The 27,606-nt window shown below is 37.3% G+C and overlaps 1 protein-coding gene across 1 annotated transcript in view; it reads right to left on the bottom strand.

Annotated features, from left to right (window-relative positions):
- Positions 1 to 864: 864 nt before the first annotated feature.
- LOC132095136 (potassium voltage-gated channel subfamily H member 8-like) overlaps positions 865 to 27,606 on the bottom strand; it is a 104,569-nt gene continuing 77,827 nt past the window's right edge. The window contains exons 8-15 of the mRNA XM_059499918.1: positions 26,429 to 26,806; positions 21,899 to 22,098; positions 20,278 to 20,527; positions 12,355 to 12,569; positions 6,532 to 6,788; positions 5,974 to 6,074; positions 5,345 to 5,397; positions 865 to 3,142 (exon numbers count right to left, since the gene is read on the bottom strand). Coding sequence (XP_059355901.1) covers positions 2,228 to 3,142; positions 5,345 to 5,397; positions 5,974 to 6,074; positions 6,532 to 6,788; positions 12,355 to 12,569; positions 20,278 to 20,527; positions 21,899 to 22,098; positions 26,429 to 26,806 — 2,369 coding nt within the window. The 3' untranslated portion in view covers positions 865 to 2,227. The remainder of the gene's footprint in view (positions 3,143 to 5,344; positions 5,398 to 5,973; positions 6,075 to 6,531; positions 6,789 to 12,354; positions 12,570 to 20,277; positions 20,528 to 21,898; positions 22,099 to 26,428; positions 26,807 to 27,606) is intronic.

The following is a 27,606-nucleotide window of genomic DNA, read 5'->3' as shown; positions in this document are numbered from 1 at the left end:
CTTTTTTTTTTGTGTATTGTGAATGCTGAAAAATGGGGAGTGTTGTAAGATTTTTAGTTTATATTTAATGAGAAGGCACGCTGGCTGGATGGCTAAAGCTGTGTATATGTATTTATTTCAGTTGTAGGTATGCTGACTACTGTGGCTGTTCATTAGGTGTCATGCCAAGCTCTCAGAACCCTACATGGGCTGCTCAGCATATGGCATGCCAACCCCTTCATAGTCTGACTGCTAAATATGGTTACTGTTTCACATGTTACAATAATGTAGTTTGAGTGTTTTGATCTGCATGGTATTCTGATGATTGTCTTGAGTATGCCTGTTATGACGTCTTTTAAATGTGTAACTTTTGCAACAGAACATAACTTATTAGGCTAATACTTGCTAGAGTGCTTAGCATGTCATGCATGGTGAGTGCAGGGTCAAAATTAAAACTTGCCTAGTGAAAAATTTGTGTTAATTGGCTTTAGCGAGTATATGAAATGGCCAGATGGCTGGTAATGTTTTTCCACATTTCCACATACATTTTTTTTTATTTTTTACTGTATGAAATATAGTTTTGGCTGCTCCACAACTTGAACAAATCCAATCTAAGCAATGCAAGTGAAAATTTGAATAGCTGTAGAAATGTGGTGGCACATTTGTGACAAACCACTGAAATGCAACCAAATTCTAAAGAACATCAAATGTGAACATCACAAAAAAGTTTTGTGTTTTTGATGGGTGGATTAACTGTGATCCTGTGAATGACACAATGTGCTAAATATATCAATCGTGATAGGGAATGTGTGTGTATTCCCTATTACTATTGATAACACTCACAAACACACATGTGTATATATATATAATGAACAAATTACCATATGAATTATCTCAATTCATCCAATATATGCAGGTGTTGCAAAAGTTAATTTTGGACCCTGGTTGTATATGTGCATGTGACAAAGTGTTACACTTTCAGCTCTTAATCATATTTGTTTTGACTGAATGTAATGAATACATCTATAAACTTACTGAAATTGATCATTTTTTTAAGTGGAGGACAGGCATTGCCCAAGGTCTCCAATCTGACTAAATATGCAACTCATGATTCTGGCTAGTGAATGTGTTAAGTGGCTTGGGACAGACTGGATGAAACAAGTATTATGGATAATGTGTTGTGACAGCTCATTAATTTATCAATTCTGGAAATTCAAATATGAACTCGATTCACAAGGTGGGTAATTTGTAGAGTAAAAACATTGTTTTGGTAATACGGAGATAAGAAACACCACCTGACATTTCCTATATTCTGTGCATGATTAGTGCACAGCCATGCAAGGTAATCAGTGCACTTTTACTTGTTATATTAAATTCCCATAGCAAGGTATGACTACAGTGTGATTTTCGCAGTTTTGGTCACCATGCTTTATGTTGGCTGTAATGCCTTTAGAAGAGGAACTCCATGAAGTTGTGCTCAGAGGAGAATAACTGGCTGGTGTCAGGTACTGAGGTGCTCCCAAGTGGTGTATACCACAGTGACTCTGTTCCAAATCATAGTTAGCTGCCTTATTGTAAGCTGTCTACATTGGCAGCTACAACTCCATAGATGACCAAATTGAAACCGTTTTCATGAGTAGCAGTTTTCCTTAATGAAAAACAGCTTCTTTCAGCCTGACCAGCTGATAAGTTCCCATATTCATACTAAAAAACCATCAAAAAATATTAGCCTAACCAACAATATAAGATACCCGTTCAGAGTTGATTCCAATAGAGTCTTACACACAATATTAGACTTAACATTTTAACTTAAACTTAGATGGAACTGTTCCCATCAATACTTTTCTTTGTTGACTAGTTCTGTTAGCGTTAGCAGCATGCTAAAATTGAAATGGAGTCTGCTGTGAACAAATGTGCATTCCTGCCATTTTGATATTACAACAAATACAAGATTCCGACTTGTAAACTGCATTCACGTCCTTGTTGTGTAATTTAATCTTAAACTGAATTTTTAAGCCTAAATGCCTAAGCCTACGATGCCTAAAAATGCTATTTATAAGTAGATAGCTCACTGGGGTTTGGAACAGAGCCACAATCTGTCCAATTACAAGAGTGTCGTACTGAAGGAACAGCAATCAGTTTTGTCTGTCCTTCAGAATGTAGGTGTGTTGGGGTAATTGTAGTTGGCCCAGTTCACCGATCCCCTATTTGTTAAGTCAACTAGTCATAGTATTTATCTTTCAGTCTCTCACAGTGCTGGTCCCTCTTCATCTATGAAGCTGATATGCTCTGTGGAAGGCCTCCCTCCTGCTGCCCATTCTTGCATCTCAAACTCTAACTGAGAAGGTCCCGGCCTGAGGTTCTGCGGGGACCGTGAGGTGCCACAAGAGGCCTGGGTTTCAGGAAGGGAGTCAAGGGAGCAGGGCAAGGGTAGGGAGGTGTGCGGACAAGAAGGAGTGGTGCACGGCCGTGGCTGGACCCTAGGGGCGAGCGCAGTGGAGGAAGGGGATGAGGGAAATGGACTGATCCCCTGCCTGTGGTCACCAGGGGAGTTATTGATCGAGGGTGGTGCAGAGCAATGAGAGGGTGGTGGAGGTGGGGTGTCCTGTGAGGGGGGATGAGGTAGCAAACCTCTGTTGTGACTGGCAGGTCGGTGAGGACCCTGGCAGGGAGAGCAGGAAGTAGACTGGGAGCGGAATGTAGGGAGCGAGAATGAAAAGGTTAGAGATGGGGAAGCATGATGGCTGGTTTGCAGTGGCAGAGCTGAAGCTGCCTGGGTGCCTTCTCCCTCCGTTTGGGCTATAACTGGAGAAAGAAGGACTGGCAAGGAAGATCCGCTTGAACAGCCTGCCTGAGCCTGTGCTTGGGGTCTCTGCGGCGGGCTGGAGGGTATGAGACAGCTGAGCAAGCTAATGCTCCCAGTGTCTGCGCTGTCCAATAGGGAGCAAGTTGGTCTGAGCGGTGCAGACGATGGGGTTGTGGGCGAAGGAGCTGGTGGCGTGGATATTGTTGGACCGCTGTGACTGCTGGGAGATGGAGGCATTGTTGGACTGACGGCTGTCAGGAGAGGTTGAGATCCAATGACAAGCAAGGGTCGGAGGAGACGTGTCATTTCCTGTAGCTCTTTGCTCAGCTGAGAGACTTGCTGGGATAGACTAGTCATCTGTAAATGAGATCAACAGAATGTAAGTTATGGAACATATAGTTCTGGCTATAAAATCTGACTGGATGTTCTTCATTCAAAGTTATACACATTAAACAATGTCCCAGGTAGCTATTTCCGAATGGCTGTAGTGGCTGCATGTCTCTCAAATCACAGAATTAAGTCATTTTAGGATATAAAGAGCTTTTCGCTTGGTATCTAGGTCCTGATCAATCTCTCTGGGTTTATTTTGCTACGTTGACCAGCTGACTCTGTATAATCCTCTACTTACTGAACAAAGATGTATTTTATGATTGTAGTGCAGCCTATTTACAAAAATCAATAAGCCTCTTGTCTTACACCCTTTAAAAGTGGTAAAAATCAATGTAATGGTTTTGGTAGAGCATGATCTACATTTCCAACATCTTCACAGATATAAAAGGATTTTTTAACCTGCAAGTTGTGCAGTGTTTTAGTACTCAGGATTTTGCGTGGACTTGACCCAGACTGTATACCTACAGGTCCTTCTCAAAAAATTAGCATATTGTGATAAAGTTCATTATTTTCCATAATGTAATGATAAAAATTTAACTTTCATATATTTTTGATTCATTGCACACCAACTGAAATATTTCAGGTCTTTTATTGTTTTAATACTGATGATTTTGGCATACAGCTCATGAAAACCCAAAATTCCTATCTCAAAAAATAAGCATATTTCATCCGACCAATAAAAGAAAAGTGTTTTTAATACAAAAAAAGTCAACCTTCAAATAATTATGTTCAGATGCACTCAATACTTGGTCTGGAATCCTTTTGCAGAAATGACTGCTTCAATGCGGCGTGGCATGGAGGCAATCAGCCTGTGGCACTGCTCAGGTTTTATGGAGGCCCAGGATGCTTCGATAGCGGCCTTAAGCTCATCCAGAGTGTTGGGTCTTGCGTCTCTCAACTTTCTCTTCACAATATCCCACATATTCTCTATGGGGTTCAGGTCAGGAGAGTTGGCAGGCCAATTGAGCACAGTAATACCATGGTCAGTAAACCATTTACCAGTGGTTTTGGCACTGTGAGCAGGTGCCAGGTCGTGCTGAAAAACGAAATCTTCATCTCCATAAAGCTTTTCAGCAGATGGAAGCATGAAGTGCTCCAAAATCTCCTGATAACTAGCTGCATTGACCCTGCCCTTGATAAAACACAGTGGACCAACACCAGCAGCTGACATGGCACCCCAGACCATCACTGACTGTGGCTACTTGACACTGGACTTCAGGCATTTTGGCATTTCCTTCTCCCCAGTCTTCCTCCAGACTCTGGCACCTTAATTTCCGAATGACATGCAAAATTTTCATCTTTCATCCGAAAAAAGTACTTTGGACCACTGAGCAACAGTCCAGTGCTGCTTCTCTGTAGCCCATTTCCTGCACACGCCTGTGCACGGTGGCTCTGGATGTTTCTACTCCAGACTCAGTCCACTGCTTCCGCAGGTCCCCCAAGGTCTGGAATCGGTCCTTCTCCACAATCTTCCTCAGGGTCCGGTCACCTCTTCTCGTTGTGCAGCGTTTTTTGCCACACTTTTTCATTCCCACAGACTTCCCACTGAGGTGCCTTGATACAGCACTCTGGGAACAGCCTGTTCGTTCAGAAATTTCTTTCTGTGTCTTACCCTCTCGCTTGAGGGTGTCAATGATGGCCTTCTGGACAGCAGTCAGGTCGGCAGTCTTACCCATGATTGCGGTTTTGAGTAATGAACCAGGCTGGGAGTTTTTAAAAGCCTCAGGAATCTTTCGCAGGTGTTTAGAGTTAATTAGTTGATTCAGATGATTAGGTTAATAGCTCGTTTAGAGAACCTTTTCATGATATGCTAATTTTTTGAGATAGGAATTTGGGGTTTTCATGAGCTGTATGCCAAAATCATCAGTATTAAAACAATAAAAGACCTGAAATATTTCAGTTGGTGTGCAATGTATCTAAAATATATGAAAGTTTAATTTTTATCATTACATTATGGAAAATAATGAACTTTATCACAATATGCTAATTTTTTGAGAAGGACCTGTATACCAGTTCAGAGTACTAAAACTCTGTCCACATTGTTGTAGTACTTGAGATTGGAATTGGTCTGGAGGTTTGCGTCACACTGACGTGAAACCAGGGAAAGCATGTTTATATTTGCTGAATATAATTTGATTCATTCTGATTTAATGTGTTTGTTTCACTTACCTCCTCACTCAGTTTGGTGATGCTCTGCTTGGTCTCCAGCTGCTCCTGGTTCACTGCAAACAAACCCACACAAAATGAGTTAAATTTGTTGTAGAGAGGATGAGTAAAGCTTGAATGGATGAAGAAAATAAATTTACTCCAACAAACTGACTGTCTGATCCAGATTGCACACAAAACTTGTAAGAGCTGCAATCTTATTGGCCAGCTTTAATTTCTCACTGTGCATCAGAAGTTGCATTAGTGAAATTTCCAAGCTGTTACGATTAATGATTTAAAGGAAACATTAATAAATGGATTTGGTATGGTTTGTAAAGTTCAAGGTCTGTGGCATCAAGTCTTATCCTCAAAGGTACTGAAGAGTTTTGATTGAGACATTTAGTGGGACAAATATCCCTAAGCAGCAAAATATTATGTATTGCTTTGAGGTTCATATCCAATTTCAGATGTACCAGCCCTAAATGTCACATAAAAAACATAGTTGGCTGTTTTACATATTGGTCAGATGGTCCCTTCCTGTCTAAGTGGGCGGTTCTTGGACCGAATAAGTTGCAGAATAAGTCAGACTTTGCAAGACAAGTCTATTTTTATACTTCCAGAAATCGCATTCTGTCTTGTAATTGTGTATGTACCTGGAGAAGGGGATGGAGGACCGCTCTGAGGTAGAGTGGGACCGAACTCAAACCTTTGTGTTGAGCTGGAATTGCTTTCTGTCTCTATGCCATCCACAAACCTGCAGAGACATCAGACAAATGCACTGTTGTTCATGTACAGTAATTTATTCCCATGATGATTTCTGAAGGATCATGTGACGCTGAAGTAATGGCTGCTAAATACTTAGCTTTGCTCTCACAGGAATTAATTCCATGTTACAATATATTAAAATAAGAAATGTCTTGCTATAACATAATAAAATCTTAATTATACCAAACTTTTTACTGATAATGTAATATAAAAATGCCTAGACAGAAATGGATTCCTTTACTTTTTCCTCATTAAATTTAAGTTTTAGATAAATCTTGATTTCTTAATATAAAATTGAAGAGCCAATTAGTAGAGGAAGCAGAGATTCCACCCAAATTGGTTGTCATGGAAGCTGGATACTTCTATATTATGAATCAGTAAAGTTCTTATGAGAGCCACCAGAGGGCTACAGCTTATTGAGGATATGATGTGAGATGTGTGTGTACCTGGGGCTGAGTTCTGGAGGTGCACTGCTGAAACTGACCACAGGGATCTGGAGGGTGGCGGGTCGCGTGTGGTCTGACGGAGGGCGGAAGGGGCGAGGGGGGAGAAGAGGCGATCTCAGGGGGGAGCTTAGGGCCCGGGTCAGGCGAAGGGGAGAACGTGAGGCCCTTGATACTGAGTGCTGCTCCTCATCATGCTCCTCATCTTCACGTATAGCAGGAAGTTTCTTCACCAGACCACCGTTGCTTTCCCAGTCCAGCTGAGAGAGACGGAGCAGATTGTTATGTTTGTGTCTGTACGAAATGCAGTAGATACACAAACCTTAGATCAGTCAGTTTAAGTGGTAAAATTAGATCTATTTTAGATCTATTTTTACTATTCTAGTATTTGCAAGGTAACACTCACTGTACCTCTCAACCAATCCATTTATCATTATTATTATTCAGCTCATGCCTCTTAATTTTTCTGATTCTGATAATTTGTTTAAATATAATTTAAACTTTTTTTAATTTCAGATGTATTGTATTTTTGAGATGTATATCTTGGATATTTATACACATCTTTCTGGAAAACTTAATTCCGATTAATTTTAATCGAATGTCTCTCTATGGACTCTTTCATTAAAACATAATTCAACACACATAGATATTTCATGTCTATGTACAGATTTATTTGATAAGTGACTGTGCAAAAAAAAAAATCTACATATTAATTAAGATTAACATAATTAGTATAATTTCTATTTATACTTAGTGTTTCAATCAATTAAAAAAATTATAAAATTAATCACACTTTTTTCTGTAATTAATTAGGATTAATCACAAATCAGCATAATATATTTATACTGTCATAATTTCCAAATTTCCAACACTGAATTTCCAACACATAAATATGATATATTTTAAATATGTGTTTAATGGCATCTTTTTTACCATTGTTATAGCCATTAAACTTTACTTTATTTTTAAAATGTAATAGGCTATGGAAAAATTTGAATTAGAATGATTAAATGATAGAATGAAAATTTGAATGATTTCTGAAAGATAATTTTACATTGAAGACCGAAGTAAATAAAAAAAAAATTAAGTTATAATATTTCCAATGTCAAATAAAGAAATTTATTTCAAAAACATGAATGTTAGTGTATATACTGTACAGTATGTTTCTACAGTTTTAAAATCCTTCATTCTTCATCTTGAACAAAATGTTCACTTTCAAATTGGCAACAATCTGACTGCAATGTTTGGCTACAGAATAGTGACTGGCCTTCTCACCTGCATTTATTTGCTAGCTAAATTGTGATCTTACATCTACTTAGCCATCTATAATCACTTTTCACTGCCATGAAACTGTGGAATTGTGTTGAACCTAGGGTTACTTCCAACATTAACCCTATTCTACTGTGCCCTTGTAAGCATTTCCTTGTAAAATGCAAATCTCGTTATTAAAAATATATATATTTTTATAAAGCCATTCTTGGTTTTCAGTAGCAAGTAATTCTGATAATTATTTTCAAATGGGTAGTAAAGAGTCATGACCAGTGCGTGGCAGACTAACACAGCCTGTTGATTTTTCTTGTTCCTCTCTACCATGTTTCTCCACCTCCAGCTCAACTCTCTGCATTTTTTTCCTTGTACTAGATTAAGGAATCTCAATTGGTTTCTGCCCACAAAAAACTGTTCTTTGTAAGCTAAAATTTGATTTTGATTTCTTGGTTGTTAACTCTCAGCACTGCTTGTTCTTAGAATGTCATAAAAAGGATGGCAGCAAGCGGCGTTATCCCATGGGTCTACAGAAGAGGCTGCAGAGAGGAGAAGGCGGCACTGTTTATTTTTGTTTTGTCAAAACACATAAAAGACTATGTCAATCAAAGTCCGTCGCTATAGGGTAGCAACACACTCACACACAGCCCACATCCCTGTATTACGTACTAACAAACATAAACCAGGAAGGAAAGAGAAGGAAATATAATAAAATATTTTGAGCAAATCTTAATTAACGTCTTTCCCATCCCTTTCCTCCTAAACCTCCATTTGTTCTCCCCTATTCAATTTGACTGAAATCTCTCCATCTTTATCTGCAACCCCCCTCCCATTGTCCACACCCTGCCTCTCTCTTTCTTCGCATCTTGTTTTTTCCCCGTTCTTCTCATGATCTCCACACCCACGCACCGTCTGCAGTCCCACACCCCACCTAAAGCAGAATTTATTTTTAGCAATCTCCTTCCAATCTTAGTAACACAGACTCCGGTGGCACGAGGGGAGCTTGTGTGCATGTTTGCGAGATGCTTAAATTAGTGTTCTACAGAAGTTTTCACTTTCTTTCCCTCCACTCCTCCAGAGAACGAGGTGTTTATTCAGGCATTTCCATGTCCCACGAGTCACCAAATTCAGTCAATCACAGCTAAGTATAACAAGAAAGAGAGGCATTACCTTTTTCTTCAAATGCTCTAGTGCAAAACACACACAGACGAACAGTAACAGGGAAGCTTCCCCAATAATCACACGTCTATTCTCACCAGCTCTGCAATTACATGCAAATGTATTTGTCAGTGTGTGTTCATTGGTATTCCTTGTGCATTCTGGGGTTGTGTAATGAGCATCGATGCTGATCCGCTATGTCTCATGGCACACACAAACTTGATTTTTACGTTTTCTGAAGGAAAGGAAGTGTTTACGTATGCGAAAGTCTCTGTCAAGATGCCAAGCTATTGTTGCTGGTTGCCAGGGCATTTCTATGCAGTTGCTAAGGTGTTTTGAGAGCGCATTGCTATACAGCTGATAGGGTGTACTGGGTGGTCTAGGTAAGATAAATCTCTTCATAATACTATGAAAATGTTTTATATCCTATTGAAAAATTATTTGAGGTAGGGTTAAAGCTGCAACAGTATCTTGTACCTGCCTCTTCACCAACCGTCATTCCTTCCCTCTTTTTCTCTTCTCAAACACAACGATATCTTATATCTAGAGTAAAAGCTGCATGTGGCACCTTGCAGAAGCAGCACTGCAGGAAAAAGTGAAAAGGAGAGAAAAGAGGCACCTCAACCCCCCACCCCCGCTCACCTCTAGTTTCAGAGCTATTTTTATCTTACAGGATCCAATCTTAGCTCGAGGCGCGGGGGACCCAGCCAGCACGGAGTCCCCGCCTTCCCTCTGTGCTATTCTTAGTATCGGCACACACTCCAAACCGCAGCCTGCTGCTATTCCTGTCTTCACAAGTTACACTCAAGGCTGAGAGAACGTGTGTGTGTGTGTGTGTGTGTGTGTAAGAGAGCGGTCTCGTGCGCAGTCATACATGTGCATCCTGAAGATGAGGGGGAAGGGGCTTTATCTTAGTCAGGGAAAGGACACAGACTTTTGAGAATGTGAAAGAAGGAAGGAAAGATCCCAAAGACAGCAGATGGGGATCCATTTTGTATTCTGCTGGTTGTGGATGTGGGCACTGCAGGTTTACACACACATACCTCCAGTCTGTAGGTCACAGCTCATGAATTCATTGAGTAACCAGTAACTCTACATGCACAAATTCACTTTGGACAACTGATGTGCAGTAGAGAGTTGTCAGATTTACCTTTCTTGCATTTTTATAATTAATTCGGCAAAGATTTTTTTTTTTTCAAAAGGGACTGTTCACACCAGCCTGGATGTTCGGCATGAAAAGCATAAATACAACGGTTACCCTAGTTATTACGGTAAACAAAGCAATGCTTCACAACTTTCTGTTTCTAATATGCTTGTCATGGAAAATAAAGTAGTGTCAAACAGTATTTACACTCTTAAAAATAAAGGTGCTTAAAAGGTTCTTCACAAGGATGCCATAAACTAAAAAAATTTGGTTACACAAAGAAGCATTCAGTCAAAGGTTCTTGAAAGAACCATCTATTTCTTACTTTTTTATCCACCTTTTTCTTCCCGTAAAAATTGGTATATTATATTCCATTTGTAAATTCTATGCATTTAGCTTCCAGTCTCATCCGTGTCCAGCTATTTTTAGCTCTACAAAACAGTTCATTTTGCTACTTGATATTGAAAATTGGTGTGTTTTACCTTATTTTTTTAATGCATTATCTTAATTACGCACACACTGGTTTATAGTGCAAACAGTTTTACCGTTTACTGCATGTTGTTATTCCTCTCGTTATTTCCCTATAGCGGCTAATGAAACTGAAGTCTCGCCCATAGGCTTACTTCCATGTTAAAGAAAAAGGTGGAATCTGAAGAACCTTTTGACCTTGTTATTAAAGGTTCTTTATGGAACCATTTAGACAAAAAAGGTTCTTCTGTAGCATCGTGAAGTACCTTTATTTTTACGACTGTACATGTTTCCAGGTCTTTCTTTCTTTCTTTCTTTCTTTCTTTCTTTCTTTCTTTCTTTCTTTATTTCTGTCAAACAACCTGTTTGTTACAGTAGCAGCTCTGGGCATGTTACCAAAATGTAACCAATAAGGGGACAGTTTTAGTCACATGTGACTTGCATAAACACATTTTGAAACGCTTTGGTATACAGCTTTGTGGAAGTGAACCAATCCAGTAAATGGAATAACTGAAGCATGTTTCAGAATAAAGCAAACAATATATATGACCCTGGACCACAAAACCAGTCAAAAGGGCCAATTTTTTTAAACTGATATTTATACATCTGAAAGCTGAATAAAAAAAGTTTTCCACTGATGTATGGTTTGTTAGGATAGGACAATATTTGTCCAAGATACAACTGTGTGTGTATATACATATATATATATATATATATATATATAGAGAGAGAGAGAGAGAGAGAGAGAGAGAGAGAGAGCGAGAGAATCGCCTTTCAAGTTGTCCAAATTAACTTCTTAGAAATGCATTTTACTAATAAAATGAGGGTTTGATATATTTATGGTAGGAGATTTACAAAATATCTTCATGGAACATGATCATTACTTAATATCCTAATGATTTTTGGCATTAAAAAAAAAATCTATAATTTTGACCCGTACAATATATTGGCTATTGCTACAAATATACCTGTGCTACTTATGACTGGTTTTGTGGTCCCGGGTCACATATAGCCTGGATATATCATTTTAAGAGCTTTGTTAGCGTCATTCTGTACTAGCTGAATTACAGAAAAATCACAAACGTGGGATTAAATTCTGTGAGAAAAGCACTTTATAAAATGCTTAAATAAAATTATTAATAGGATTCACATAAAAAAGGTGTAAATGGAGACCACTTCATGCCAATTAAGAGAATAGTTCACTCTAAAATGAAATTTCTGTCATCACTTTCATGTCTCTCCAAACCTGTATTACTGTTTTTTTTTCTTTTGCAGAAAAACAAACAAACAAACAACTGTCAAAAAAAAACCTGACATTTCTAAGAATATCTTAGTCGAGTAAATGACAACTGAATTTTCATTTCTGGGTGAACTGTATGTATGAACTGTATGTATGTATGTAATGTTTGATGTTCTATTTTGATATCTACTAAATAATTTTATAGGAAAAAATTAAAAACAAAATTGACTATGAATATGAATCATAATAAATGATCATGAAGGCAACTATTATCATGTTTCTCTGTTTGAACTATGATCTATTTATAGGACTCGTATCAGCTCCACTGCACAAGCGTACAATACTGATAATCTGATCCTAGGCGATGTATCCACTCCTGACCTGTATGTTTGTGGTAATTGCCTCAGTCCCTCATGCACATGATTCGGGCTAAAAAAAGCACATGCACACACCGCTTGACCTTTACAGTCAAGGCTGTAGAATCAAAGGTATACTCTGGGATTTTCACCCTTTGCCCTAAAAAACATCATGTGTACTTGCAAGCATCACTCACGTCAGCTCCACTGCCCTCCCGCAGGTTATAGGTGAGATCGTGCTGAATTTCGCTGACAAACTTCTGGGCATATTCAGGATAGAGGCGCAGAACTTCTCGCAGTCCCTTTAGGCTGATGTACTGCAGGTCACAATACGTCAGTGCTTTCACGTTTGCGTTGGTCTTTATCACCTGCTCTTTCGTCAGCGAGTCCGATCCGATCAGGTCCCCCTTTCCTGTTTGAGAAAAGCATATAGAAGTTAATTTGTGGCTAACACAGGCTTTGTCATGCAAAATTCATAAGTATGCTTTTAAAGTTGGATATGCATGTTAGGTCCCTCCAGTATTTTGTGTGAACATGTTCAGACAAGTAAACAAAGACAGAGTGTCTCAATCAATGCTAAAGTTCTAAGGAAAAACTTTCTGTTCTAGGTTTCAATATGAGACACAGGAGGGGCACACGAAGGAGCACAGAGGCTAAAAATATATTCTGGTTTGGTGCAAAGGGACTATGAAACCACTGACAAATTCTGAAGTGTGCTGAAGTGTCAGAGCACTGCATTCTAGGAAGGCACACCAGTTGGAGGCAACTGAGTTCAGCAGTGCTGGGAGAGAGATGGGTGGTAGACCATATGTACATCTTTCATCAAGTAAGCAGGTGTGCTAATTATGCATGGTATGTGTGTGTATGACTTCGCATGTTTGTACGCTCAGTTTTCAAGAGCTCTATCTATATTGTCTCGGAGATAACATGGCAAAACATAATGGCTGCAGGTTGTTTTACATTTTTCCTTCAACTGGCTAAAGCACCTTCCTTCCTTATTCCTCCTTTTTGTTGCTCTTTTACCTCTGGTTCTCTTCTACTTCCCTATGTGAGCAAAAACATGACTGTACGTTGACAAGCAAAGTTGCCATATATTCTGCCAAAACTATATTTGCAAACTACTTATCAATCAAAACAATAAGAACATATAAAGAAAAATTGCATACATTTTACTTCCGAACTGACATTTTCCTGTTCTTGTTAATTATTGATTTGTTAGTAGATCCAATGATTCCATATTTTCACTAAAATGTTTACATGTGACCTCCATTGAGACCATGAAATTAAAATGGACTATTCTCATATTTTTATGGATTTTTTTTAATGTGCACAATCTTTAATTAAAAACAGACAAACAAACAAAAACGTCTTATGACATGCTCTTCGGAACGGTGACTGGGTAATAAATGTTGTCCAATGGCCAGATGAGTTTAAACTCTTTTCCTTAAGCAACCAGTCACATGAAACATTCAACCACTCAGTTTGCATTTCTATTTTTCTATAATCAATTACCACCCCACATTGTTTTTGATTTGTCTGTTTGTTTATATAGTTTAAAAAGCAATTTATTTTGGATATGTGCCACAATAGCAAAAACAATTAGGTCGCAATGCCTATTTTATATTGATTTTGTACAGGAACCAATTCACACTATTAACTACAGTAGCTGCTTATTAGGCAGCCTATTATTAACATTTGGCTGTCTATTAGTATTTATAAAGCACATATTCTGCATGACCAAGTTCTACATCCCTATCATAGTTAAAGGTTTGTTAATAGTCAGAATTGGACCTTAAAATAAAGTGTGACCTTGCATAGGATTGTAGCAAGAAAAAAAAACTGCTGGTAAATTTAAATTAGTTTAAAAATACAATTCAAAAAACAACACCATACATATACATGAATGAAAAGAGTCATTCAATATTATATTATAAATATTTATTGTGGCTTTGGCGTCTAAAAGACATCATTAGATATGCAAATGCACGCATGAATCACTCAGGATCTGTCATTGCTGACTGCATTTGGAAAGGTCAGTGGGAAATGGAGTCAAAGTTGAAAGTGTTGAACTTTAAGCACCACATTACAGAGCTCGACTTGCTTTCAGTCATTCTAACAGTCAATCCATAGAGTTCAATGCATCAGGCAACACTGACATGAGCCATGTGACAGAACATTAACAGGAATCTCTCTCTCCATCTCTTGGTTTCCTTCTATCTTGATTTATATATCTGCTTTCTCCTCCTCTCTCCAGTTCTTGTTCTCCTCACAGCCTCGACAGACTGTAATTCTACAGTGCAATAACACGTGTAATCTCATTGCGAGGTGACATGAGTCTAGGAAGCCATTTCATATCACAGCTTTAATTAAGACAATCACTCCCACTCCAACCGCAGCTCAGAGACGTCTGTGTGTCTGTGTGTGTATTGGTCTGGATCCAAGTATAAGTGTTTATTGCTATCTGTCTTGATTAATCGTTCACTTTCATTTCAAGCTTTCATTTTTTTTTATCAACCATTGCCAATTTGCTCGGTGTCTTTTTCTCCTGCTGTCTCTCTGTTTTCCTGGCTGTCGATCAGTTTGTCTCTCATTCTCTCTCTCTCCAGTGTTCTCCAGAGCCTCCTGTGGATCCTCGGGTCAAGCTGTCAGATCGATAACGCCACAGGAAAGTGCCATTACTTTGCGTGTGTGCAGGTGGTGTGTTTTCAACATCAAACGCAGATCCTCCAAACACTGAACCAAACAGTCTCTCAGTGACAGTGTTTGGACGTGCATGGGAACACAGGCAGGCTATATATGTGTACCTGAGTGTGTGTGTGTGTGTGTGTGTGTGTGTGTGTCTGTGCATTCATTCACATCACTGCTCTTTTTTTCTTTTTCTTTTTTAGAAATTAATACTTTTCTTGAGAAATAATGCATAATGTTGTTCTTTTTAAACTCTCAATTAATCAAAGAATCTTGAAAACTGTAATAATAATGGTCCTCAAATCAGCATATTATATTAAGTTCTGAAGGAACATTTGACACTGAAGACTGGAGGCTGACAATTCAGATTTGGCATTACACCCATAAATAAAATTTTGATTTTTTTTTTTTTTTAATTAAAATGTATTATCTCACAATATCATGGATTTAACTGTATTTTTTTGTTCAAACAAATGCAGCCTTGGTGAGCATAAAACCTTTTTCTGAAGCTAATAAATATATTATAGGCAGCTCACTAGGTTTTGGAACATCTTTAATATGCAGAGTGAAAGATTTTGTCTGTCTTGTTTTTATTTCTTCTGAATGGCATGTTCCTTTGCCCATTCATTGATTCAATCCCTCCCACATTATTTTCCATGTGTGTGAAATATCACCTTCATATGTCAGCCTGTATTAATAGTCAAGCACTTTAATAATGCATTGACCATCAATTATTAAGTGTGTGAGAGGTGGATGTGGCCTAGCAGCATGCCAATATTTGATTTGATCAGAGCAATAGAGTTCAGGCATTTGGAGATAAAGAGACCCAAATACACACACACACACACAGGAACCTTTAGCTCGGTAAGAGGTCTGGCTCATCGTTTACTTTGACCTTTTGAGAGCCTTTATTTCCAGATTAACTGTAGCCACTGTACAAGAGGGGGTTTGGATATGACAAATAGTTTATTTATGATGGAAAACTGTAAGCATCTGAATAATTTTTTGTCCTTTGGTATAAAGCAGCTTTTAAGGCCACTTGTCACATACTGTATGACTTTTGTTATCCTTTAGAAATTGTATAATTCAGTACAAATCATAGCATGCATCATCAAGATTCCAACCTTTTTTTTAAAAAAAGGTATGGCTCAAAAAGGGAGTGTGAGGATGTGTGTTGAGCAGCTGCTCCACGCTCAGATGAAATGAGACAAACACAGTAAAAGTTTCATAGTCCATCTATGGTCACAGCTGCTGTCTTGCAGTTTTCTAAAAAAAAACGAAAGGCAATGGCAAAGAGGGTCCTGGGTGACTAAACTAAAAGAACACAAAGAGGCAGAGAGAGACTAAATAAAGGATGAGTTCATTGAAATCCAATCCTAATACCCTCAAAGGCATATGGATGATGTTTGTGACAGCGCTGCATTGATACATCTCAAAGAAGACAGCATTTGTTCATTATACTAACCTGTACACTCAAGTGTATCACATTAGATAAGGATTATGAAGAAATCCTTGGATTATAAAGAAATGAATGAGGTTCTCCCTGTTCCTGTGTGTGTTTGTGTGCTGCAACAAACACTGTGTACAGTCTCTGAATCTCAAATACATATTCATTTGACATTTGCATCTTCTACAAAACAAAACCTTGTCTAATTCTTCCACAATATATTTTTGTTTCATCAGGTTTGGAACAAGGGTGAGTGTATAATGACACATTTATATTTTAGGTATCATTCACATTTAGGTTCGAAGATAATTTATTATTCCAGCAGCTTATCAAGATTCATTCTGCTAACAGCTGAAGGCAGTTTGGCCTAATGTTATCTTGCTTCTAGAAGCTTCCCAGTAAGGTTTTTGGGAGGCCATTGTGCTGTGTACAGCTCCCATAAATCCTTTCAGATGAAGCAGAGAGGTTTTTTTTTATTTTTTTTTATTTATTTTTTTTTTATTATTATTATTAAATTATCCACAGACTCGTTTTATGGCAATAATTTCCATTTTAAATTAAAACCTCAGGCTTTTCTTTTGTTTTTATTTTTTCTTTCATTGACTTGTTTTCCCCCTGTTGTACATATTATTATCCATGGGCTTGTAAAGTGAACTGATTACTGCTTCATAACACACTGAACGGTCCTGTGTAAAATAAGCTATTAGGAATAGCAGTAATGGTTATTTATTACTAATGTATGTATCTGTTGTGGCTACCATACATTTATCTTTTGATTTATATTTCATTCATTCATATATGTCATTACACATGAGGCACAGACTTTTTGTTAATGAAATCAGACAATTTTAATTTAGACTGGGCTTATTTGTCACAATGGCTTCAAATATCTAGTTAAAAATAGACAGTCATAGGTTAGAATATGTTTGTGATATTTTACTATGTTACGTTTTTCATTTTGATGTTTCATAATCTTGCTATTTGAAATGCATTATTCTCAAATCAGAGATTAACTTTGGCCCAACATGTGTTAAAGGGGTCACATGATGCAATTTCAATTTGTCCTTTCTCTTTGGAGTGTTACAAGCTCATGGTGCATGAAGAAGATCTGTAAAGTTGCAAAGACTAAAGTCTCAAACCCAAAGATGTATTCTTTATATATTCTTTTTTTCTTTTTTTTTTCTTTTTTTGGACAGTAATAGGTGAAATGTACAATATCTCTTTGTACACATATAAAACAACTACCTTTCAAATATGAAGAAATATTCACTTGAAAAGTGTGACAAGTGGCTCAGGTGTCATTGCATTTCTGCCTCATTAACATATTGAGTATTTATCTAGTAGATGTCCTCATGGTATACTGTACAACATCATGTGATTAACGGAAGAAAAATACATTTACATGGAAGTTATCTCTGATTCTATTGTTATTTGTCATCAAAAGTAACTTGCAGGGCAGTTACTGCAGTAACCACAAGCCTAAGTGTCTCGCCGAAGGACACAATAAAGGTCATAAAATCATGAATTCTAATGAATACTGGGTTTCACATCTGGGCTGCTTGCCGAGCTCATTAAGCTCTACAATACCATAAAAAGCACTGACCTTTTCTAGTGCAGTGCATAGAGAGATTCACACATTTCCAAAGATTTACACAAAAAACAGCTCAGTGCTTGACTCTAATTTGAGTGGCTACACTATATTTTCCTGAAAATTACTACGTGCATCAGATTTCCGTGTATATGTCAATATTTTTCTTCATATAAGTGGAGAGTGGAAAGTATGTAAGGAATATAAATGTAAGTTTGGGAACGACAGATGGAATAGCAATTACAGACTCCATGTAATTACAGGTACATGTGAGCTGGATTGCTAATGTCTCTTCCGGCATGAAAGTATAAGGTAATGTCAGGATGCAGGATACATATCTAAACCAGCTCTGGGCAAAAACGTTCTTAGGTTAGAGAACTTGTCTAACGCAATATAGCCAATGGGAAAAATTAGGACTTTGTAGGTATCAGATGCTGTTTTAAAAATCCCAGAGAGCTTCCAATACCGAGACAGCATTTTAAGGGATGTTTGCAAGCTGAAAAGTACGCTGCCTTCAAAGATATGCTGTTTTGGACATATTTAAAGGCACATATCCACATATCCTATACAAGTTGTCATACCAGTTTAGAGAAACAAAGCTTATAAATGTTTCATTTCATTCATTTGAAAATAATACATAAAACAAATGTTTAATCCAAACAAAATTGAGTATTTTACCCAATTTGGGTATGTGGTATGTATTTTTTTATGTTCTATGCTATACTAGTATTGTTTTGTTAGCTTATTAACATGCTAAACTTAAATATCTCAAACTGTGTGTGAGTCGATGAGCCTCCTGTGTGCTTTGAGTGTTTTGGTGTTAATAATATTGCATATATTGGGCCTGTACAGTTCATGGTAATATTATATAAATTGTATTTTATTTGAACTCATTTTATTTTATTTTGGATGATAAAAAAAAGGTAGAATCTCCATCCTGAATTTAAAACCTTTAGTTGAGCATGCATGTCTGTCACTACCATTTTAATTAGAATGCTCACCCTCATGTCGTTCCAAACCCATAAAACCTTCGTTCATCTACTTTATGACCCTGCATAGACAGCAAGGGAACTACCATAGTCAAGGCACAGAAACATAGTAAGGACATTGTTAAAATATTTAGGGTCAGAAAGCTCTCAAAAATATCTTAACTTGTGTTCCAAAGATGAACAAAGGTCTTACAGGTTTGCGTAATTAAAGATAGAATTTCCATTTTTGGGTGAATCATGTGGTCACAGATAAGCAAAATTTCTGTGTAATTTTGTAGCAAAAAGGTCCATTGTCAATAGTGTAGCAATCCATGAACACAGAAGTCACTTTTAAACAAAGCAGCATTCTATTGGTCAGTGTGAATTTGTGTTACCAACTTGAATATCAGTAAAATCTGTGTGGGGAACTTTTACACGTGAATCTCCTGACTGCACAGATTCCGACTGAAATGACTGTTTTCCGCAGGTGAAAATCGCTGAACAATGGTAAATGTAACCACACAATTAGAAGGTAGCTGCTTAGACAGGCAGCTCACTATGTTTTGGCATGTCATGTATTTGCAAGCACATTAGAGAAACCACACATAACCTCATCATCAACAGTAGCTGAATCTCGCAGATAATATATGCATTAATATGCATAACAAAGGAAGACAAGTAATGAGAAAATTAAGCCAATGAGCCAACAGTGTGTGTGTATAATGGGGGGAGGGGGTAGTTACTGTTCAATAGACTTGAAAATTATATGGGAATCCTCCTTTGAAACAATAAGAACTACAGTGGGAGGATGAGATTCGTTGAACAAGTGTGTGTGTGTGTGTGTGTGTGTGTGTGTAAGGTGCTTTAAAAGAGCCATTATTTAGCTCATTTATAATGTCTTACAACTATATATACTGGATAGTGTGTGTGCATGTGTGGGCAGTTTTATTGTATTGGCCTGTTTCAATATCACACAGGAAGCACAATTAATAGTGACAGGTAGGAGGAATTTAAATGGGCTTTGAAATTGCTGTGAAATTGTAATATAGGGGCCACTGAATAAGCCAGCATGACTGACACACAGAAATGCATTTGCACGAGCTGTATAGTGCTAGAAATGAATTTTGTGTCTGAATGTAATTGTTTTGTTTGTTTTTAGTTTTCTACAGTTAACAGCACATATTTTCCCTGGTTACCTTAATCAGGTAAGTACTAATAAAAGTGGGTAATTTTAGTGGCACCAATGGAATTGCAATCAGTTTTTTATAAGCCAGCTGCCGTAGTGTTTAAAAAATGTTTAAAACACAATATACAATTTGATTGTGTGTGTAGGGTGAATTCAGGTAAATTTGGACAAATTTTCCCATTGGGATGACTAAGAAAAATGACCCTAAATGATTTCTTGAACCCTACTGTTTGTGTGTAATCTTACCCAGTATAGCTAGCACAGTGTTGTCCTTGAGCACTTCCATTGAGCCTGAGCAGACAAAGTAGATGGCCTGCAAAGCGTCACCCTGGCGAATGAGGAACTCTCCTGGAGCACAGAAGGAGGTTTTGATGATGAGCGACAGCGAGCGCAAACACCCTCGACTGGCCGATTCAAACAGAGGCAGCTGGAGCAGCTCTTTATTCAGGTGCATGGCAATGTCAGCCCGCAGTTCATCTGGGAAGTCCTTCAGAAGCTGGGAGAGGACAAAGAGATCTTTTATTTGAAGTACTTGCACTTACTTTTACTTCTCATTCTTGAAAAGAATACAAACTTTCTATTTATGGTTGATTGTCAAGGAAACAAGTGCTGCAAAGAAACTGTAGATCAGTCTTCTACTTAGACTTTAATGGAAGGTGATACTGATATCAAAGAGAAGAGACATTTATGAGTTATGTAACTAGTGTTTTGAATTGGGTTAATTAAATGCATTGTGAGTGTAAGATGAAATCCCTTGTTTATGAGCAGATCAGAATTATGGATGAGAGGTGAATGGAAAGAGAAAATAAATCAAATGGTAAAAGATATGAGGGATTATGAAACAGAATGAGAGATAGGGAGCATGGTGAAGTGAAATGCTGCTTTAATCTTAAACAGATGCATCAAATCAGACCAATGATAGTAAGAAGGCCATTAATTAGCAATGCAGATTGGACTCAACTGTTGTAAAGAAAAGGAGCTACAATTACAAAAATGTAATACTATTAGCATAATGTTTCATTACAAGTGCTTATCAGATTTCCTATATTTTGACCTGTAAGGCTACGGGTTAATGGGAGATCCAGCATAGAGAAATGATGAATGCAAAATGCATTGTCTGTAAATGTTAAAAACATTTTCTTCTGGAGGTCATGGAATATTGAATGAATTTTGCCAAAGTAGCAGGTTAATAATATATTTTTAAAATAACATGCTACTCTGTACTAAATAATTATGATTTTACTATCAAAATAGGATCAATAGGATTTTGCCCAGAGTAGGTCAAACTGTTTTTCAGTTCAGATTTTTAATTACATATTATTTTTTCCCATGAAAAGAGGTACTGAGTTAAATGTGTGTACCTCAGAAGAGGCACATTCTAAATACATTACATGTCTATATCATATAACAATAACATTCCTTAAAAAAATCTAATTTTATATTCATTGAATTCTATAAACTTCATTTATCTAATTGCTATTGCTAGAAAACAGAAAATCGCAAACCCCATAGAAAAATAACTGAATCAAATCATACAATAGTTTGACATCCTGAGGTTGAAGTTTCTGAATGTTAACCGACTGCTAGAGGAAAATGAGATAGAAAAAAAATAGCTATACACTACTTATGAAAAGGGGGAGTTCAACAAGTGTCAGGGCTACTGATCCTCTCAGCATCAAGAAACCAGGAAAACCCATCAAGTGTTCAACGAGTAGATCAGAACAGCATATATAAGCCCTACATAACTGAGCATATCATCAGCACCTTCAGTACAATTGTTTGCACATGATTTATAAATTGTGAAATTGTTTTGACAATTCATTCATTTGGGCACACAAATTATTGAAAGAACATGTAAAAGTACTACCTCACTGACATCGATGCCATTGTTGACAGACCATGTCGTCTGAAAGCACTCCAGCATGCGCTGCGCGAGGGCCTTGGGAAGTCGATGCACGCGGATGAAATCTTTGAGGTCTTTGGTACGAGTGTGATAGAGCGAGCGGCGTGAGTACATCCTTTGGATAATGGCCGTCACATTACCGAAGACCGCAGCATGCATGAGTGCTGGAGAAAAACACCACAAACAATCATTCCAGGTGAATTACTGAGAGAAAGCAAGCCATTTACACATGGTGTTAACATGTATCTCCGGTAGGCTAATCACTTTTTTATCAGGCAGTTGTTTACTAGCAATTTAGTCACACCCAGCTAGCAAAATGTAAAAACATTGTTCCATTGCAATGATGGGCTTTCCTTTTATGGCTTCACCATTCAAATGCAATATCCAATCTTTGTGCTAGCCACTTGTGATTCGATCACCCAAGCCAAATTTTATCAGGAGTTAATGTTTAGTTATTTAGTGAGAAGTGGATCAGTTTTAACATCTTGCTCCAGCCTGTTTTCTTTCTATTGCTTGATCCCAGTGTGAGTGGACTGCATGCTAATGAGTTGCAATGCAAGTCCTTTTTTTTAGTTTAGTGTCCTCTGCATACATTATGTTCAATGCAACTCTTTTCACTCCACCAAACTCTGTATCATCTTTTATTTATTTAACATTGTGAGCTTTGCCAACATGAGTGTAAACAATCAAGAAGGATTGGAGAGTACTCATGGAGTGCTAATTGAAGTCTACACAAATTGTTGCGGAAATTGCATGCCGCTCTTCTGTTCAAGAACTGTGCTCAGCATAAGTGGCTGCACCTGGGTTATGTGCCTTTTGAGTGCTTGGATGTGCTTTGTGATGAAATCCATGAAAATCTTTAAATTAGGTGAAATAGGGCAACAGAATTATTAAAATCTAATAATACCTGTTTCAACCACCTTATTCCTGTTGAAAGTACAAATGAGTTATTTTGCTGAATTGTCTCTACAAGACAGGAGTGAGATTGTATGGAGACATTTTTTCTTTATTCTTATTTCATTGTGGTTTCAAACTGTGGAACCAATATGAACTCAAACATCATCAGATTATTCCAATACCAAATTATCTGAGCAGTGGTTGCCACATGAATTTTATACCTACTTTCATAAATAGAGGCACTTAAAAAAAAGGCTGATTAACAATTTCCAAATGTAAAGCTGTTCTTTGACTGACCATAAATATTATTTTCTTATTTACCAAATTGTGTTTTTTAAGCATATTATACAATATTACTTTGTGTGACCTTGCAAATTCACCAAGTTCTGAAATGTTTTGAAATGAACTGAATCAAATTGAACCAAAGTGAATTGAATTCATTCAAACTTACTCTGACTTACAAATTTTAATTTTATTTATCCTAATGGATTTTGGCAGAATTCTTTTATCCAAAGAAATCAACTGGGTCCATAACAAATTTGGTCCCATCAGAATTTTATCATATGGACTTCGTATGGGAAAACATATTATCTTTACATGTTTTGCATATTTTAGAGTCATGTATGCAGAATTTTCCTTTTTGGGTGAAACATCCCTTTAAATGAAGCATAACTGAGAAATTTATTAAGTCTAACCTAAAAAAGCTAAATTAAGCTGAGCTTAGCAAGCTGAGAAGTAAAGGTTTCATCTGGGATGGGTGGTACACAGCATATTGTAGTCTGGATAATATATAAAAAATATGCTTACTTGTTTGATGTAATTATGGTAATTTTTAGGCATGTCAGTGTTCCCCAAATACCCTCAGTGTGCATGATCTCTGTGTGTGGGTAGGAGCCCAGCTGTCAGCTGGCTGGGACAGTAATGGCCCTTAGTGGTAGGATCTGGTGACAGATTGATTCAGTGTGCATGTATGTAAGTGTGTATGGATTCAGCCATCCTCATTTGGCCCTCTTTAGTGCAATGAAGCCTGTGTCTCTCTCTCTCTTCATGGCCCAGAGGACATGCCTTAAAATTCAGTCCAATGTCACAACATCTCCCTCAAACCCACACGGGGCACATGCAGCTGAAAAATCATTACATCTGTCTCAGCAGATAGCAAGCGCTCCAATTCTGTGGAAGTCGAATCCCAAAAGTCAGGTTAAAAGAAAACAGCTAAGAGAGGCCAACATAAGCAGCCTTCACATAAGAGTTAAACAGTTTAGGAGGTATAAATGATGCCAAAAAATCCACACAAATATTCCAACACTAAGGTTTTGAACCCTGACAAATGAAGACACTGAATTGAAAATTTCAAGTCACTCGTTTTGCAATTAAACATGAAAGCAACATGTCATGAGACAAATAGAATGTTGTCCATTAACATAAATTGGAAAAATACAGGAATATTGGACAGATATTTACTCAACTGTCACTGATTTTATGGTTGAAGATTTAGAGGTAGTTAAAAGATGGTCAATAAACCTTATCTTCAAATGTGTTGAAGACAGAGATAATCAATAGCTAAGATTAATGAATAACATGGTCAAAGAAAATGTTGGTGCTTTAAAAATGGAGCCCTTTGGGAAATGTAGTTTAAAAAGTAAATGGGGTCAAATGGTTTACTAAAAACTGCTCCAATAAAGCAAATGGACCTCTGTGTCTTATCTTATGAAGAACGTGGTCCTTAGGGATATTCAAGAAGTCAACAGGAAGTTTAGACCTTAGGGAAAATGCAGACATTAATGCACTTTTTGTGGACTTGCCATCTTGTAGCCTTCTTTTGCATGTGTATCTGAAGTGTGCATAATTCAAGGGAGTCCAATGTGTAATTTTATGGTTGAAATGGGTTTTCAAGAGTTCCCCCTAATGTTTTGGGTTAAAATTAGCTGATTTGTTTTTCAGTCTATCCTAAATTTGTGCTATTTCAAATCATCAATTTATAGTGTGGGATGGTGAAACCATCTTATTTTAAGTTTTAAATCATCACTGCTTGAGGGGACTAATAATCTTTCTGAATATTGTTGTCTGGTGGGGGTGGGAAAGATAACAGAGGGAACATTTGGATCCCCCAAGCTAAGAGAAGTTATTAAACCATGTCTTTAACACAAAGATTAACGAAACAAGAGTGCGATTCTACCAGAGAGGCATAAATACACTTGTCCCAGTATACATGACATTCACATCATCTTCAACCTTCAAGATTTAATAATCCTGTTTAGACATACATCCCTGTTAGAACCGTAATTCTACAAAATGCTCAATAACTTATTATCTATATGGTTTCCCAAATTTCTGATCATAAAAATGCAGCCTCGGTGAGCATAAGAGACTACTTTCAAGAACATTAAAAAAATCTTACAGACATCAAACTTTTGAACAGTAGTGTATATAGATATTTTAAACGGATCAAGAAAAAATAACACTTGAAAAATTAGTTATCAATATTTAGAACTAGGTATGCATGATATTGGATTCTTGCCGATATCCGATATGCAGATATTTTTCAACTCATTTTGGCTGATAGGTGATGCCAATAGAGATATATTTCCTTTTGTTTGGAAACAACCAAGTCTCCTGTGCAGACATTCTAAGGTAATTGCTTTTAACTTGGGTTAGTTTTTAACAAGATCTTATTTGTTAGAATTAAATAAGCAATAATGAATTTCTTTTATAACGACTGAACACTGAAGCTTTCAAAATAACTATAAATAAACTATGTATCAATCGCTGCATTTTTTTTTTTTTTTAGAAAGACAAAAACCTTACATTATGGTAACCTAACAGTGACCTTACATTTTATTATTTTAAGATTTTATATTTGTAGATGGTCTAAAGCAAAAGAGTTGTAAAAATTCTGAAAACCTTTTAGAGCTCATAATTTGTTTTAAAAATATAACATATTACACATTAATGAATAAATCTGTAAATATAAACTTATTTAATTTACAAGTGTCATGTTTGTGATTTTTGTATTCATGTAAGCTATAGCTTCTGACCTTTGAAACATGCTCATGATTTTATGACATCAATTACTGCTTTAATTAATCAGAAACTCAGTCTTAATGTTATTTAAGTATTTTAGTTTCATTTTATTTGAAGTAGGCCAACAGCGCTTCTATGGAAATAAAACTCTTTACCAAACGGGCATTAGGACCCAGGGAAGGCTGCCTGCTACCATTGCACCTACAGTAATACTGTTTACTCTGTCATGCACAGAACACATCATTCTGTATGCTTTAATTCAGCAATCCAAAACAGAAGGTTAATCTTTGCTCCAAGAATGAGCTACACTGCTGACATGATCTAATTGCTAGCACACCCTGAGCACATTTGAGTTAACATATTCCTTTCATCAACAAGACATATCAGCTTAATGTTTCATATCAGACTGATGCCGATATTTAAATTTAAAGTAATTATCAGCCGATTCTGATATCGGTCCGACAATATTGTGCATCCCTATTTATAACACAAATCTATACATCCAAGAATTAAAGCATTATGAATACAAAACTCAAAATCTTTTAAAAGCTTGTAACAGTGTTTTCTTGCACTTACCTCCAATCAGCATGGTGCAAATAGAGAAGATCTTCTCTGAGTCAGTATTCGCTGAGACATTGCCAAAGCCCACACTAGTCAGACTGCTTAAAGCGAAGTACAGCGAAGTCACATATGAACTCCGAATAGAGGGCCCGCCTCCCAGTACTGCTCCAGTCTTTCCTGCATCTGAAGTGCCCATCGGCCCTGCTCCTGTTGTGTTCCATTGGCTCAAGTTCCACACAGACTCATGTCCCACTACATCAGTGCCATTCCACTGGCTTGAATTGACCACCAGTCCATCCAAGATGGTGGGGCGCAGCGAATCAGGAATGAGGGATGCAAGAGGGGACAGAAAATAGGGGGTGCCCAGACGTTTACCCAGTTCATGCAACCAGCCTATGAGAAAGAGAGAAAATTTATTCATTTGGCATATGTTTTGACCTTTGAAATTGTCTATAATGTTCATAATTTGTCACAATTTAGTGATTGTTCTAATAATAATAATAATAATAATATATATATATATTTTTTTTTTTCATTTGAGTTTTGCACTATAGCTTCCCCAAATGCAATGAGGTTGTCCCTTTAAAATCATTTTCAGTGAGTGCATGGCCACTGTCCAGGGTTCTTAGGTCACTGTCAGAACTGAGTAGATATAGAGTAGCTGTCCCTGTCCATGGTGCTGAATCTGAAGCATTTTGAATATCAGTTGGTTTGCAGTAGGCTGAACTTTTTGTTGTTCCCTGCGGGACTGGTTCTGTACTTTTTCTTTTCTCTCTCCCTTCTCTCCCTCTTTCTTTGTCTATAAGTGTCTAGTTTGGAGATAGTAGAGGTACTATATGTGTCACTAGAAGTGATATTTTTCGAGAGAACCAGAAAAACTGACATTGAGACCTTTTGCTAGCGGCTGTCAGGCAAGGTTTGATACACAATCACACATGAAAAAGCCTCCTTCACAAATACACAAACAAACACTCACTTTTCTCATTTACACAGCGACCAGCTTCAGTTTACATGACCTTTCTAATGCACACATACACCAGAAACCTGGGTCATTCCTTACCTGACATATAAACATATCCAAAGTTTTCCCTTTGGTGACTGTAATGTGTCTACTTGTGCTAATAGGCAGAAAAGTGTCCTTCATATATCCTGGACACCTACAGATATCTGCTTTCTAATAGTCCCTTTTTATC

This window comes from Carassius carassius, chromosome 19 (genome assembly GCF_963082965.1).
Source record: "Carassius carassius chromosome 19, fCarCar2.1, whole genome shotgun sequence".
Taxonomy (NCBI): Eukaryota; Metazoa; Chordata; class Actinopteri; order Cypriniformes; family Cyprinidae; genus Carassius; species Carassius carassius.
The sequence above is the reverse complement of the archived record's forward strand: the minus strand, read 5'-3'. Positions and strand labels throughout refer to the sequence as shown.